Source organism: Stegastes partitus, unplaced genomic scaffold (genome assembly GCF_000690725.1).
Source record: "Stegastes partitus isolate 25-593 unplaced genomic scaffold, Stegastes_partitus-1.0.2 Scaffold407, whole genome shotgun sequence".
NCBI lineage: Eukaryota > Metazoa > Chordata > Actinopteri > Pomacentridae > Stegastes > Stegastes partitus.
Window position 1 is genome coordinate 471550 of NW_007578138.1, and position 15842 is coordinate 487391.

The 15842-nt window shown below is 38.9% G+C and overlaps 2 protein-coding genes across 2 annotated transcripts; one reads left to right on the forward strand and one right to left on the reverse strand.

Moving 5' to 3' along the window:
- Positions 1 to 37: 37 nt before the first annotated feature.
- Positions 38 to 8832, forward strand: cnih1 (cornichon family member 1). The gene is made up of 5 exons (XM_008285542.1): positions 38 to 216; positions 2547 to 2615; positions 5190 to 5302; positions 5399 to 5542; positions 7453 to 8832. The coding sequence occupies exons 1-5, from the start codon at positions 136 to 138 to the stop codon at positions 7478 to 7480; spliced, it is 435 nt and encodes a 144-aa protein (XP_008283764.1). The 5' UTR covers positions 38 to 135; the 3' UTR covers positions 7481 to 8832.
- Positions 8833 to 9981: 1149 nt separating this feature from the next.
- Positions 9982 to 15805, reverse strand: cdkn3 (cyclin dependent kinase inhibitor 3). Its single transcript, XM_008285543.1, has 7 exons — positions 15659 to 15805; positions 15448 to 15503; positions 15296 to 15340; positions 13668 to 13890; positions 11890 to 11921; positions 11656 to 11759; positions 9982 to 10264 (listed from the first exon to the last, which is right to left on the reverse strand). The coding sequence occupies exons 1-7, from the start codon at positions 15736 to 15738 to the stop codon at positions 10175 to 10177; spliced, it is 630 nt and encodes a 209-aa protein (XP_008283765.1). The 5' UTR covers positions 15739 to 15805; the 3' UTR covers positions 9982 to 10174.
- Positions 15806 to 15842: the final 37 nt, after the last annotated feature.

Sequence of the window (15842 nt, forward strand, 5' to 3'; positions counted from 1 at the left end):
AACTATAAAAGATGCCAGCCCGCTGAACACTCACTGACGAAGAAGACCCGCCGACAAATCTCAAATCGGTTGGGAAGCTGCCTGCATCATCCACCGACCGAGCCAGGAACCGACGAGCAGAACCGGAGGAAAAAAATGGCGTTCACATTCGCGGCCTTTTGCTACATGCTCGCTCTGCTGCTAACGGCGGCGCTTATCTTCTTCGCTATCTGGCATGTGAGTACACACGGACGGTTGGCCCACCGCTCTTAACGGCGCTCAGAAACAGGGGGGCGAAGCGGCGAGGGAGGGAGGGAGGCCGGCAGCGAACACCGGGTTAAGGCCGGCCAAGGGAGCCACATCCCCCGCTTCGTTTTCTGTTAGCTCACCGCGGATCCGGTAACGGCCGGGCAGTCCGTTTCTATGCTAGCTCCATGGAAACAAAGCCATAGAAACGGCCGCGCGCCGCGAACCCAGCCGTTCTAGAATGAATCGCACACACCCTGGTGCTAGCTAGCACAAAAAAGTTAGCCTCGTAAACAGCAAAACAAACACCAATTGCGTACACATGTATCCTTGCCACAGTCTTTCCCGTTCTCTACATTTCATTTAGCATCACCTGAACGCAGCAAACGTGTATTTACTTGTCAAGCTTGTCAAAACTAGAGTGCGGTGTTGCGCTAGTAGCTAGTTAGCAGGCTAGTTAGCAAGCTGAGCTAACTTATCTTTACCTCCAGTCCAGCTGGTGTGATTCTGCTGTCATGCGTTTCCTGTCATGTCACATTTGTTATGCAACATCGGCAATTTTAATGCCAAAATTTCAACTTTTGTCCATTTTTAACAATGCTTGTAACTCATTTACAAGTACAGCTGAGTTAATGACATAACGTGGTGTAAAACCCAGAGGCGTTGTTGGGATCTTGACATATTGAGAGGTTCAGCTCAGAGATCTTGAGACTTTAACCTGATAATTTAATAATTTAAAAAACTATTTCTGAGCAAAGTGAATTCAAAATGTGAGACACTGGCTCAGACAAAGTGAGGTCACTCCACTTTCTTTCCTTATTCCAAAGTTCCACAGCAGGACTTACAGAGCTAGAATCATAATTAAAGGTGTGTCTTTAAAATGCTTGTGTACATACATTTAACAGTAACTTGGCTCAGTGTGAATTAAAAAGAAAAACTCGGATGAAGACATGCGCAATAAATAATTAACAATAAGCAGGACAAATGTGCTGTCTGTGTGGTTGACAAAAGCAGTTCAGAAGTCCAAAGTGTAATAATTTTTCAGACAACAGCAATGATGTGTTGTTGGCAACCTGTTGTCATCATTTGTGAATTACTTTAGTCAGTAGAGATCTTATTTTATGTGGAGTTATTCCTGTGAAATGAAAAAATCTCTGAATGAAACACGGCATGACAGAAGAATATTTAGATTTTAGTAAGACAGAGCAAACTTTAATGAACTGTAAAATACTATCCTAATGCTTTGTTTGTTTGTTTTTAAAAAAATATTGTGTGAATGGACACTTCTGGTGTTTTTGGCCAAAAGAGATCATTTAATATTACCTGGGTTTTAAGGAATAAAGTCAAATTGCTCTATGAAGCATGTAATGGCGGGCTGTGAAACACAATGACTTCAAGATAAAAGGAAATGAAACCAGACAGTAAAATGATATGAATAAAAAGTTACGATGCAATAAAAGATGGAGTCTGTGTGTCAAGCGCCACTCGAATCAAATGTCAACCAGAAGAGCTGCTAAATCACTTAAAGTTTTCCCCTGTCCTTTTAATATTTGTAGACTAAATCAGTATTTGGTCAACTGGAAAAGAGTAGACTATGATTCTAACTTGTTTACAAGTCCACAAGGATTAGTATTATGACATGGAATTAAACATCGCTGAGGAATGTAATTGGTGTAACTGACTGAGACGGAGATGAACAACAGGAATTCCAGAGAAAAATGCTGGAACAATTTGTCATTATTAAGAAGTAGTCAGTTCAGAAAATGAACCCAAAGCAGTTTAGATGATAACAGTCAACGGAGGAAGTAAAATTCTCCCTTAAATGTGAGAATTTGCAGATTTTTTCCCCCAATTTTTGTTCTTCCAAATAGAATATTTCCATGTTTTTGAGAGTTTATTGGACAAAGTGGGTCATTTCAACACATTACCTTAGATTTTGAGAACCTATAATTAGAATTTTTTCAGCTGTTAACCATAAAAAAAAAAAGGATGGATGTAACTTATTTCCAAGTGTACAAGGATTACTGATATGACATGGAATAAAACAGAAACCTAACATAATACCCAACAACAATCCTTAATTCTAGCTTCTTAAATGTCAGGATTTGCTACTTTTTCCTATTTTACGTCACAATAAATAGAATATTGTTGGACACCACAGATCATTTGAGGACATTACCTTGGATTTAAGAATGTATTTTGCGTTTTTCACTAGTTTTCTTAACTTAAATGAATATTTGAGCTGTAAAACGGCCGATTGATGGATGAAAAGTGAGCTGCTTTCTGTGTATTTTTACACTGTGATCGTCTTGTTCCTCCAGATAATAGCATTTGATGAGCTGAAGACCGATTACAAGAACCCAATAGATCAGTGTAACACTTTAAATCCGGTAAGTGACCCCATCGCACCTCTCACACCTTCCTTGCCTCCATGACTGCATGCAGATTTGCTCTGTTGAAAGATGTTTTTCTTTAATTTTTAGTATAACTTTTATCCGCCTATCTGTCTTTTTCTATCATCTTTCTGCACTGTTATGCTAAATAACCTGCCTGTTATGAATTCAGTGATCTTGTCAGCTGTCAATCTCTAACGCCTTGTTTTTTCCTAATCTGCCTTTTTTTTTTTACACTTTATTTTGATTTTTTTTTTTTTTTTACCGCAAAAAGACAGTTGAAAAGGTCAAAAAGATTAAAAGAGTCAAAATTGCATTAAAGGTTTGTACCAATCTTTAAAATGCCCGCTCAGTTCAACTCAGTCTGCAGTCTTGTCATTTTGCACGGGGAAGTGTTTGCAAACGTCTTTTCAGTTAACTAATCTCAGAGTTAAGGCCAGAGTTCAGCTCGGGATTACACAACATGCCACCTGTGCCTCGACTTACGCTGTTGTTTTTTATATTTTCTTTTAAATATGATTTTTTTGTAAGCATTTTGATGTGAATTTGTGAGAATATTGCTGTCATTCTCTATTCTTTAAAACTCAAAATGCAGCTTTTAGGGTGCAAACATTTACTAAAACTCTAGATTTTGCTTTCTTTTCCATAAAACCCATTAACCTGCATGTTTTAAGCTTTGTTAAACCCTTTTTAGTCATCGAAGCCATGACGCTTGTTAGAATATAAAGCAGTGAAATTCTCTATCAGTTGTGACTAAAGTGTAGCTGTTAACTGAAAAGACTTGCAAATGCTCAAAACATGCATGATTTATTACAACCTACCCTTTGTTTGCATAAAGTGCTACAGTTACTGGTGCTATAAATTCCCAGTAAACTCAGAAAGTCATAAAACTGTTCTTGAGTTTAAGACGATACCGTAGCAGAATCCTGACCAAGCTTTTCACCGCGTTAATCACACAAAGTCAGATTACTCCTAATTGGATTTTGTGGAAAAGCTCGATACGTTGAGCTGTGGATCGTAGCGTTTGATTGGTGACATTCATCTTATTCTCCAGCTACAAATTCTTTTTTCTGTTTTTTCTTTAATGCATAGTATTTTTCTATAAGGTGGAGGCTGCAGTTTGAGTCAGCAATTAGCAGATTTAAGCTGCTGCATATGAGCTCAGTTTTGGCTCCGACCTGCGTCACCTGTGGTTCACAACAGATGGCTGCAGAATCTCAACACTCTCCAGCTCAGCAATAATTTGGGGGCCACCGATTGGTTACTGATTCCCCCAGTAGGAGGAGTTATTTTAGTTGGAAAAGTGCAGATTCTATGTATGTTTAATCCACAGCGCGATCTGCGGCCCGGTGTTTTTTTTTTTTGTTTATTTTTGCGTGTGGACCGCTCAGCTCAGTCGGCACAACTTGAGTGCTTGTTTTCTGTATTTGGCAGCACAGTGCAGGATTTCAGCACATTATAGCCCCTCTCCTCCTCCTCCTCCTCCTCCCTCCTCCTGCACCTTCCTCCCCCTACACGCCCCTCACCTTTCCATCCGTGGGCCGTCGGTCGCCCTCCCGCCCGTCCGCCCTCTGCTCTTTTTTGAATGCATGGCTTCCATGTGGTGCCTCCATCTGCCCCCCCACCTGAAACCTCCACCCCCTGCACCAGATCGAACTGTGCAGACCTCGAGGCAGGCTGCTGCTGCTGCTGCTGCTGCTGCTGCTGCTGCATCCACACTGCTCGTGCTCACAGCATGGTCCTCTCTCCGGTGTGTCGTGCAGTCCGTTTGTCGGGAGGTGGGAGGAATCTGTAGGCTCGCCCTCACTGCAAAAAAAAAAAAACAAATACGTAAATACCCTCCAGAGAAAGCTCTTTATGGGTTTCCCTCTTTACTTGTGGTCAGATAATGCATGACGTATAACCAGGGTGGGAAATGTTTCTCTCCACTTGCAACAGCAGATCTCGAAATTCACAATTAGTTGCATCAATTCTGCATTTCTGGTAGTCGATAAGCCACATGTCTCCTCTGAGTTTGCATTTCAGTGCAACATCAGTCACACTTTGCAGGGGGCAGGTTGTAATTTCCCACCCTGTTTCTTATGTTACAGATAACGTCAGAGCACTGCGTGATAAAGCTCCGTTAGTGTAGTTTACCTCCAGAACAAGAGCTAATTTTTCACGTAATAATTGAGCATTAAGCTGGACTTGATGCCGTGCCACGTATGTACTTAAAAAAAATGGCACAGCTGAGCCTCACCATCGTTTGTATTCCACTCCTTTCTCGGACTCAGTGGAGTTTGACTGCAATTTTTAGATGTCCGGCTCTTTAAATAGCTCAGCTTCCTCTTTTGTTGAAAAGGACTCGATGCCTTTGAGGAGCTGAGTCTGTTTCGTCCTCTGGCCGGCGTGCTTTAGCTTCATTTGTTCCACTCCACACGTTGTACTTTCTTGATATCTGTGTGGACATTGAAAGCGTTCGTCTGCATATATACGTGTCACTTAAATCAAAGAAAGAACATGAGAACAGGGGGGATGAAACGATTGACTGTATGTGGGTTTTGACGTTCTCTTACCTTTCCCTCCTTGCAGCTGGTTCTCCCAGAGTATCTCATCCATTTCTTCTTCTGCGTGATGTTCTTCTGTGCGGCCGAGTGGCTCACGCTGTGTCTCAACTTACCGCTGCTGGCTTATCACGTCTGGAGGTGCGTTACATCAAACTCTATAAACCAGTTTAAATACTCTAAACTACCACCAGCTCTTCATAATCTTCTTTTTTTTTTTTTTGCATTGTGCTGCAGGTATATGAGCAGACCTGTGATGAGCTGTCCAGGACTCTACGACCCGACAACCATCATGAACGCCGACATCCTGGCGTACTGTCAAAAAGAAGGCTGGTGCAAACTGGCTTTCTACCTCCTGTCGTTCTTCTACTATCTCTACGGGTACGTTTTTCATTTTCTAACTCTTTTTCTCTGCCCCCAGCATTGAATGTAACTTAGGTTTGTTCATGTATAATCTCAGGATGTCCAGTCAGGAAAGTGCAAATCCATTATTATTATGATTATCATTTTGGTACCAACATGAGCCATATTTGATGTCAGCTGGTTAGCTTAGCATAAAGAATGAAGGCGGGTGGGGGAAAAGTAGCCTGGCTCTGTCAAAAACTACCAAAATCCATCTAACAGCACCTTCAGAAGCTCATTAACATTTTATATTTTCTTTCTTTCTTTCAATCTGTACAAAAACAAACGGCCGATTTTGGCTGCATGAGGAGTTATGTGAGGGACTTAGTGTTTGATCAGCAGATCTGTTTTCCTCAAAACTCGAACTGGAAAACATCATGAGGTCAGGGAAGGAGGGAAAGTCGTCTCGGTGCTGGAAAAAATGCGACTGGGTCTGCCGTGGATGGTGTGTCGCTTTGAATTTGCTGCTGCGGGGAACTGTGGGACGGCTTGACCTCCTCGTCTTTCTTTTCATGAAGGACAGACGAATGTGTTGTCTATTAAAAGAGCCAACAAAGGAAGCATCTTTCCTTAGCATGCAGAGAATTCATCTAGCTCATATCATAGCTTTGGCTTAGATACTTCAGTTATTTTACTAGGAAATAAAGATGAATCAGTCGCAACTCCTTTATAAGTTTTGCACCATGAATGTATTAAAAAACAACACGCAACTTATTAATTAATGAGTTTTTAAAGGTGCTAGCAGGTGGATTTTGTTACCTTTAGACAAGCTAGCTGTTTCCCCCCCGTTTCCAGTCTTTATGCTAAGCTAAGCTAACCACCTGCTGAATGTAGCTTCATATTCAACCCGTTTTAGCAGAATCACTGAAGACTACAGCTGCACAGTTTATAGAAAATTAATCACAATCACCGCTTCCTACAATTAACTAAACAAGGCGCTAATAGAACACAACCAATATAGATCAAAAACATCCTCAACTTTGGTAAATCTGACACCTTATTTCACTCTTTTTGAAATAATTTTTGTAGACCAGAGGACGGGTCTCAAACTTGGCTTCTCTTAAATTCTTGCTGCCAGAGGCCTGGCAGGTCCTTTTAGACAGCTGAGCCACATTTGGCTTGAGGAAGGAAGCAGTTGATACCCTCAGTTTGGCTTGAAGATGCTCATCAGTAAGTTTGGACCTGCACTTTGGCTTATGGTGGACAAGAGCTTTTCACACAGAAAGGAAAAAAGCGTTTGCACTTGGTGATAGGATATATTTTCTCTCCACTCGGTGACACTCCCACATCACGTTTCAAGGGATTAACGTTGCTAATTTGCGTAGCTGTCACGAGCCTGAGCTATGGTAGGCCACAAGTGATGAAAAATATAAATATAAGACGCCCAGGGCAACAACTCGCGTAGTTGTGTGTGAGAAAAACGCACGGGCCGCACTAACACTAAAACTTTGATGTCGAATAGGGGACCACAAAATATCATTTCGCGAGTTTGAGACCCCTGGACTAGAGGCTTCTCTGTGCACAGCCGACTAGCTAGCTTTAGCATGTGAGTCGTTTGGGGACAATCTGTAAATTGCAGTGTTTTGGGTGCAATTTTGTTTCTCGGACATGCTCAAAATATAAACAAGGATAAATTAAACTGTACCCCAAACCCTCTTACTTGCAGAAAATATGCTAATTATTAGACACTAGGATTTACAGATGTTCCCCAAATGCCTCACATTTATACTGTGGTGAAGGAGAACCTTAAATTAAGTCTTATTTTGGTGCAAATATTTCTCCATTAACAGGAATGTAGCACAGCATGGACTTGGAAGCAGAGCTCTGTTTATCTAAAATGAATGCTATGATAGTACTTTCTTGTAAAACTGTATTTACTCTCCCGACAGGATGATCTATGTTCTGGTGAGCTCCTAGACGGGACGACAAAGGCAAAAGGACCTGCATGTACAGTCGACGACCAGACACTATGATCTTAGTGCTGGAACACTGGACCTGCTGGAGAACCACCGTTCAGCAACACAAAAAGACGCCATCTTAAGTGGACGAACTCTCGACTCCCCCCAACAACACAGCGCAGAGTGTCATTTCAGAAACATTTAGCCCGTTTTAAGAGAATATCTCGGTCGCAGCGTTCCTCTCATAGCACTAGTTAAAGATTTTATGGGAAAATATGGACAAAAACCTGAATGGACAAGTTTGGTTTTTTTTTTCTTTCCTTTTTTTAAAAATTTTGGACGGTGTGGTGATATTTTTTTTTTTTCTTTTTGATGCTCCGGATTGATTCTTTTTCATCACGGTTTCCAACTTTTGAGTGTTTACAGGTTAGGTAGACATCTTCAGGTGTGCATTTATCTGTGAGAATCTAAGCTGCATTATAGCGTTTGTTTTTGTTCCTGTGAATTAGATCCCGGGCTTCGACGGCTACTTTATACCTGCCACGTGATTCATTACTTACATAGCAAAAGAGTGCAAAACCAGACTTCTGTTCTTTGCCCACAGATGCGGTGTGAAAGCGAACGGCGAGGGCTGAAGCGCGTGGGCTATTATCACTGAGTGTTGCACAAGGACAATCACAGTCTGGTTGTCACAACGTCAAACTATCTGATGTATCGTCTCCATACTTCCAACTTGTAATCCTTGTCGAACTCTTGGCAATATCTGTTTTTCTTAAGTGTGAATCCAGAGTAGAGCACCATGTGTACGTGACCTGTATTTCTGTAGAATCGCCCTTTTTGCAGCTATCAATACATTTAAAAAAAACAAAACAGAAAAGGTAAACTCAACAGTACAATGTGTTCAGCATTAGGAGGCAACAGTATTTAGTTTTCTTTCTGCATTTGATTGCTGATGTGCCACACTGTTGAATGTACCTTTTTAAAAAAAAACTCTCTTGTGCGTTTTTGTTCAGTTTCAGCACCAAATATTCCACGTTTTGTTAGGATCTCCACTGTTTTTATTTATTGTACGTTTTTAATTTTTCAAGATTTTTTCACTTCGTCACGATATCAAGCACTCCTCACGGTGTCGCTCATCTCCGGGATCCAAAAAAAACCACCCCAGGGTTTTCTTTAGAGGCCATTGGATTCAAATTTTTTCATGAATACTAGAGTATTTATTGCCATTTCCAACATGTAAATTTATCAGGGAAAAGGATTATCATCACTTAATAAATGAAATTTTTATGTATTAGAGCCCATAATGTCACGTCTAGGAAATGATTTATGATTTTGAGTCTAAATAAAGCTATCCCACTCTGTTAACGTGGACTGGAGTGTTGTTTTAACGCTGCATTTTTAATTTCCCTGCAAGATGTCTCATGTTTTTGCACAGATGATGGTTATAAAAACAGTGAGTCATTCTAGAGATCATGTAAACGACGGCAGTTTTGCTTTGTGTTAAAATACAGACGGCTGACAAATTAAAGTGAGGATTCGGCGGCTCTGTGAGGCTGAAGGGGGAAGTTTGCTGCCGTGATTTGTCTCCTCAGAGGGAAGAGTCACAGCAAATCAATACAAAGTTGTTCTGAATGATCACTTCTATCCTCTGATGGAACATTTCTGTCCTGATGGGAGCAATGTCTTGACAAAAAACTAAGAAAGCAAGTGTTTCTACTGAGCTGAACATAAAAATAGTCCTAGTTCCTGTATTTTGACGTCTTATTTGACATTCAAATCTCTACATTGTTCAGAGTTAAATCCCAACTGTTATCAAAATTAAACATGACAGACAAAAATACAGAGAAGCTGTTTTACAACTTGGAGTTAACACATCTGTTTTTTTCTGGATGGGAAACAGAACAGATGAGACACGTTAGTCCTCATGGAATCTTGTTTTTCAGTCTATAAACTTAAGTATCTACAAGGCCAAGCAGTTTTTTTTTCTCAATTGAACAAATGATTAGTTGTTTGGTCTATAAAATAACAGAAAATGGTCAAAACATGTCAATTCTTCCTAAAGACCAAGATGACAAATGTCTTGTTTTGTCCACAAACCAATGATAATTTACTGTCATGGAGGGGGAAAGAAACCAGAAAATCTTAAAATTTAAAGGAACTAATCAGAACATATGGACTTAAAATGAACTTAAACTGATAAACAAAATAGCTGGGGAATAATTATATGGTTTTAAATTACTTAATGTCTGCAGATTTACTTCCACATGATCTCAAAAGATGACAGAATGCTGCATATTTAGAGATCATTTCAGAAAGTGCAGCTCCTTCACTAAGTATATCTACTACACATCATTATATTGTTCTAAAAAGCTCCCGTTCAGTGAAATCCACCTTTAAAAACATGGTATCGTGTGTAAAACCGTAAACATGCAGCAGGTGAACATTCAACAGACATATTCATATGAGAAACCTGCATTATTTTGTTTGTCATCCAGATGCAACAACATTAAACCACAGAAGCAGGATTTCCTCATCGAGTCGTTTATTTGATTATAATGAGGACGAGAAGCAGAAATATATTAGAGTATTCTTTTAAAGTGCAATTCTTAGAGAATACAATTATATCACACGCAGTCAGAAGAATCACCGATAAATGAGCAAGTTTGAAGAGATTTTTGTTCCTCTTTAAGAGCAGCAGCAGCAGCAGCAGAGATCACCGAGACACCGACCGCTCTGTGGCAGCTTCTCTGCTCTCCTGGTAGGACGAGTACCGTTCCCGGAACTCGTGAAGGAAGTTGTATTGCTGCAGAGAGAGAAGTGACAACATACGTTGAGCAACAAATATGTGACAACCATCAAGAGTCAAACACAACTAACAGAAAGCATCACATGGTTTTGCAGGTTTCAGCTCAACAAGTATAAATAGAGAAATGCCACATGACTATTTCTAAAAAGAAACTAAAATAAAGAAACAATGTTTTAGTGACAGATGTTAAATGGATAAATCAGACAGAGTACACAATAATGTATTGTAGATTCAAGAAATTAAAAGGTTTTCATCATAAAAATGTCACAGATACACAAAAGATGTGCAAATTAAATAAAGCAAGGCTGTCAAATTCATTACGTGTCCGTGTGTGTGTGTGTGTGTGTGTGTGTGTGTGTGTGTGTGTGTGTGTCAAGGCCCAGATTGGAATCCGGCCCGATTCCGGATCATATATTAAACTTTCCTGATAACATATACTAAATGAATGAAATGAAATGAAAAATACTTTATTTATCCCAGAAGGGAAATTCACTAGTTTGATGAATATGAAAGTTTGTTGAATTTAAAATTCCTATTATTCAAAAAGTGTAAAAATTAAAATTTTTCATTTCTCATAGATGCATACATGTATTTGTATGTTGAATAATAATAATTCCAAGGTTCTGATCTGGGCCAGCAAGTCAAATTCCGATCTGGGCCAGGTTGGTGTCAGGATCAGAATTCTGATCATTCAGATCAGAATCCATAGGAAAAACAAACAATAAAAAAGAAGATTCTATTCCAGGCCAGCCTAGAATAGAATTCCGATCTGGGCCGGCCCAATTCCAGATTGGGCTACATTCCAATCTGGGCCTTGACAAAGACAGACACACAAATTCAGGGCTGCATCTATAGACTACTGTCCATCAATTATTATTTTAATTGATTGATTGTTTCATGAACAAAGTGTTGGAATAAAAGTGAAAAATACAATTTCTTAAAGAGGAGCAGGAATATTTTGTTTTTATTTTGTCATTGTTAATTTTTGATTGTGACGTGTCGGTTAAAGTAATTTATATGAAATATTATAATTCTAAGCTTAGATTTTGTTCAGTTTTCACAGATGAGTAGTTCAGCGAGTGGCCTTTAAAAAGTTAATGATTCTTGAGGTTTTTACAGTTTCTGACTGATTAATGTTGTAAATTTAGTGCTTTTTCAAAAAGAAAATCATAATAACACCAGTTAATTTTCTCTTAAGGCTGCTACCACGTCTCTGCACGGTTATGAAAGAATCAAGAAAGATGTTAAAAAAGCAGTTTATGAACTTACACAAAAAAGAAAGAAAGAAGTGATTCAATATTAATGTGATAAAATATGTTTAAAAAAACAACAAAACAAAACACCAAAATGTTTCTTAAAAAAAACAAAAAAAACCAGCAACGTCTCACCTTCACCGTTTGAATGGCTCCTCCTCCTCGGTGCTCCCTGAGGATCTCGATGGCTTTGTTGGGCGTCATTGTTAAGGAGAGCTGAAGCAGCAAACAGGCAGCGACTGACCGGAAATAAAACAAAGTGTTGGAGCAGAAACCAGGCGGATTTACACAATAAATTACTTTTTTTTTTGTTGTTTTTTTTTTTTAAAAACTGATGTCGGATAATAGTGTGAAGTAGAATATTCTTACTTAAAGCGGAGCGTCCCAGGCCTCCATAGCAGCTGTAGGAGGAAAAAGTGACAAAATCCCATCAAATGCATGACCACAGAGCAAACTGTTGTGTCATGAGGTGTCCCGAGGATAGCTGGAAATAGACGCTTTGTGGTGAGATGCCATCTGCCACTTCAGGATGCCGAGGTTTAAAAATACCTCAATTATTAAAATACGTAAAAAGGCAGCACCTGTGTCTATTTTTAACCTTTATAGGATCAAGTTTGCATGTCGTGGTCGCAGCTGCGGCCTTCTGATTCACATCGCTGAGGTGTTTAGGTGAGTCGAGTGCGGATGATTTCCTCCTGTTGCCTGGTGAGCAGCTTTATCAGCTCTCTCAGGGAGTAAAGAGCCTCTCAGGAGCCTTTCAGCTGCAGCAGTAAAAAGCTCTTTGAATGTCCTGATTTCACAGCGTGACACACGAAGCTTTAGTTTACAGTCTTTACCGGCACATTGAACAGAAAAACTCAAATATAAAAATGTAACTTGTAACATCAAAATTAACTGGAGAATTTCACTTGCACATTATAACAAGATAGCTGAATTTAATTGGGGCAAATTACTACAAGATAGATTCCAAATTATTTAGTTTTTTAGGAAACTTCTCTTTTAATTCAATAGTATTAATAATGCACAATACTGACAGTGTTTTTCAAAACATTTAGAGATGCTTTACAAAGTCAGCAAGAATGCAAAAGATAAATAAAATGGAGAAAGCAACATATAGGAAACGGGATTATGAGTTGTAAGCAGTGCTGAAAGATGTGTCTTTATGGATTTCTTGGATTTAAAGAGTGGGTTTCATTATAATTAAAACTTCCAATAGTTGAGTAAAATCTATTTTCTAGGAACAATTTCTTCCTATAAATTGGCACCTCTGCTTATAAAAACAATTAAAAGGATATAAAGTTAAAGAAATATTCTTCCCAGTGAGCTCGTATTTCATGTTTCTTTGCAGTTTGTGAAACCTCTCGGCTAAAAAGCAGCAGGCTCATCTTGTGGTGAACTGTTTGATTAAAGTAGTTTAACCCTGTAAAGCCTGAAACATGAAATAATTGCTGGAAAATTCTATTTTTTCAAAACTGGAGTGTTTATTGAACCTTCTGACAAAAAAAAAAAGTAATATCAGTTTGCATATATGAGTTTAAATTTTATTTACATTTTTATTGAATTTCCCTTCTGGGATAAATAAAGTATTTTTCATTTAATTTCATTTCATTTGTATTTTTCATTTTTTGTGATATCCGGCCGTTTTTGATGCATGAATTACGATCTATGGTGGACTATCTGTGCACCGAATATGTCCGATTGTATGCATCAGGTTCTTCCAGAAACAAAAATAAAATTAAAAAAAAAAATCACACTTATGATGTAGGTCTCAAAAACTAATCGATCAAATATGATAGACTTACAGGGTCAAGAAAAACAAGCACTAACATGAAAAATCTCCTGATTTTACCAATATTCATGCGTGTTTCTGGAAAACTCCAACACAACTGGCCGAACAGTAACGTTTAGTGTCTTTCACTGCTTCCCTTAGCTTGAAGGTCGTTTCTGACAGCAGTTTGAGACAGTCTAGTGAATAAACATCAACCGCACTTTGAGTGTTTTGGAGCCATTATTGGTCTCATTTTTAACCAAAACAAAGAGGAAACTACTCTGTAGTTCAAGGGGTTTCTTATTTCAAACACTGATGCACCTTTTTTCTCACTTTTATTTAGTTTAAAAGCTGAGCGTGGGTGGTTTGTTTTACTCACTGGATCACCGTCCTCCTGTTGTTGTCGAGGCTGACCTGCAGCTCCTCCAGGATCCGGCAGCACTGCTCCAGCTCGGGAGCGTCTCCGTCTGCGAAAGGCATGTGGTGGACGGTGAAGCCTCGCTGCTGGTAGACGTCCAGCAGGGAGGGAACCCGGTACTTGTTCAGCTCTCCTCTGGTGCAGAAAACAAACACATCCTGCACGCCCTGGTTCTGGAGCTCCTCTGATCACAGGAAGGGAAGCAAACAGCTGCAGGTTTAAGTTTGTTTGTTTTTAGGTCTGGTCCTAAACATCATCATTATACATGTTACATGTGAAAAACTAACTCTGGATATTCACAATATTGTAAAGTGAGACTTCAAACTGCTGCTAACACCTTTGTGCAGCCAGAAATCAATGTTTTTCTCCATGCAGAATAATATAGAAGTTAACTTTCACTTTAAAAAGAAACTGTGCAAGATCTGAATTTCTACATATAAAAGAAACTGGACAAGATCAACACTACTTATGTATAGTTTTAGTTTATTTTAGATTTTCTACTACATTTTTACACTGCAAGTTTGTAGGAGATTTATCTTATCTTTAATATAAACAGTAGTTGACTGAGGCTGTGCAGCTCCACACACTGAGCTGCAGTGCACATTTCTATCATACCAAACATTAAGACTTCCAGGAACTACAGCATACCATAAAACTCCCTGCAGACCTGCTCTTTTGGAGATGCTGCAACCCAACTGTCCAGCCATCATAGTTTAGTCCTTTTTAAAGTTTCTCAGATCATTTTTCCTGCTTCACACACATCACCTTCAAGAACTGACTGTTGACTGGCTGCCTATTCTATCCTAACTCTCAGCAGGTGCCACTGTGACGAGATAATCAACGTTATTCACGTCACCTGTCAGAGGTTTTAATGTTGTGGCTCATCAGTGGATAAAATAACCTTTTATTATTCCCACAGTGGGAAAATTTGCAGTGTTACAGCAGCAAATGGGAAAGTGCAAACATGGAGGGAACATCAGCAAGAAATAAAAATAAATAAAAAAATATGTATTTTAGTCGTGATTCTTCCATGTGCAGATATTTAAATACTGCACAGATTCCTCTGGATGTGGAAAATAACAATATTGTACATATCTATTTATATATAGCAAACAACAGTCTTGCATAGATTTTTCCCAAAGTAGAAATACTGATATAAGAAATACTGCACAGATTCTTACATCTGTAGTAAACTGATATTGCATTTAGTTTTTTCTAATGTACAAAATATTCATAATCCACAGGATGAATGTGTTGATGGTGCACCAGAGTGAAAAATGTCAGATTCTCCATGTGCAGTCTAAAAAAAATATTAGCATTTCACAATCAAAACAAGTCAATTCAAACTTTTCAAATTACAGATTGACAAAAAGTCAGTGGATCATCTTTCACCATAAGGCTGTAAAACACAGAGAGGTGTACTCAGCTAACTTTACTCTGTGTCATTTTCTAAACTCACACTCACATGCTTATTTTCCCACGTCTACTCACATAAAGTGTTTCTAACAATGGTAGAATTCATGCTAAAATCTGCTTGTGGAGACTAATTCCTTTTGTTTGAGCCCCAGAAAACATCAAGGTTGTCTTACCAACATCTCTTTGCAGGCTCCTGCGGATGTCTTTGTATTTGCAACCTTAAATCAAAAGGAAAGTCAGGGAAAACATGTATTTTATATTTTATTTATATTTTAGAACTAGATGCAAACAAATAAAGCAAATGAACTGAAAAAACAGATTTTACCAGGTAGTGCACATATTCCAAGAAACTGCGAACACTCTACTATGGACAGAGGCAACCTGAAAGACATTAAAAAGAAAAAAAAAGTGTATGTAAGTTTTACATTGTGAGATTTAACAAAAAAATATGTGTATTGTTTTGTGGTAAAGCCACATAAACTTCCACACAGCTTTTGGTGGCTTTTCGAGGTAAAAGCAAAACAACTGAAACTCACCAGGAGATGTGGAAGGGAGTCAGCTGCTCCTCTCCGACTTCCTCGTCTTCAGATGAGGAGTCAAACTCACTCGTCCTCATTTCTTCAGAACTGCAGACAGCTGAGAAAGAAGCATCGAGTAAATTAAACTCAGGACTGAGAAGGACAGAAAAATAACCTGTTAACTACATATCCTGCACACTTT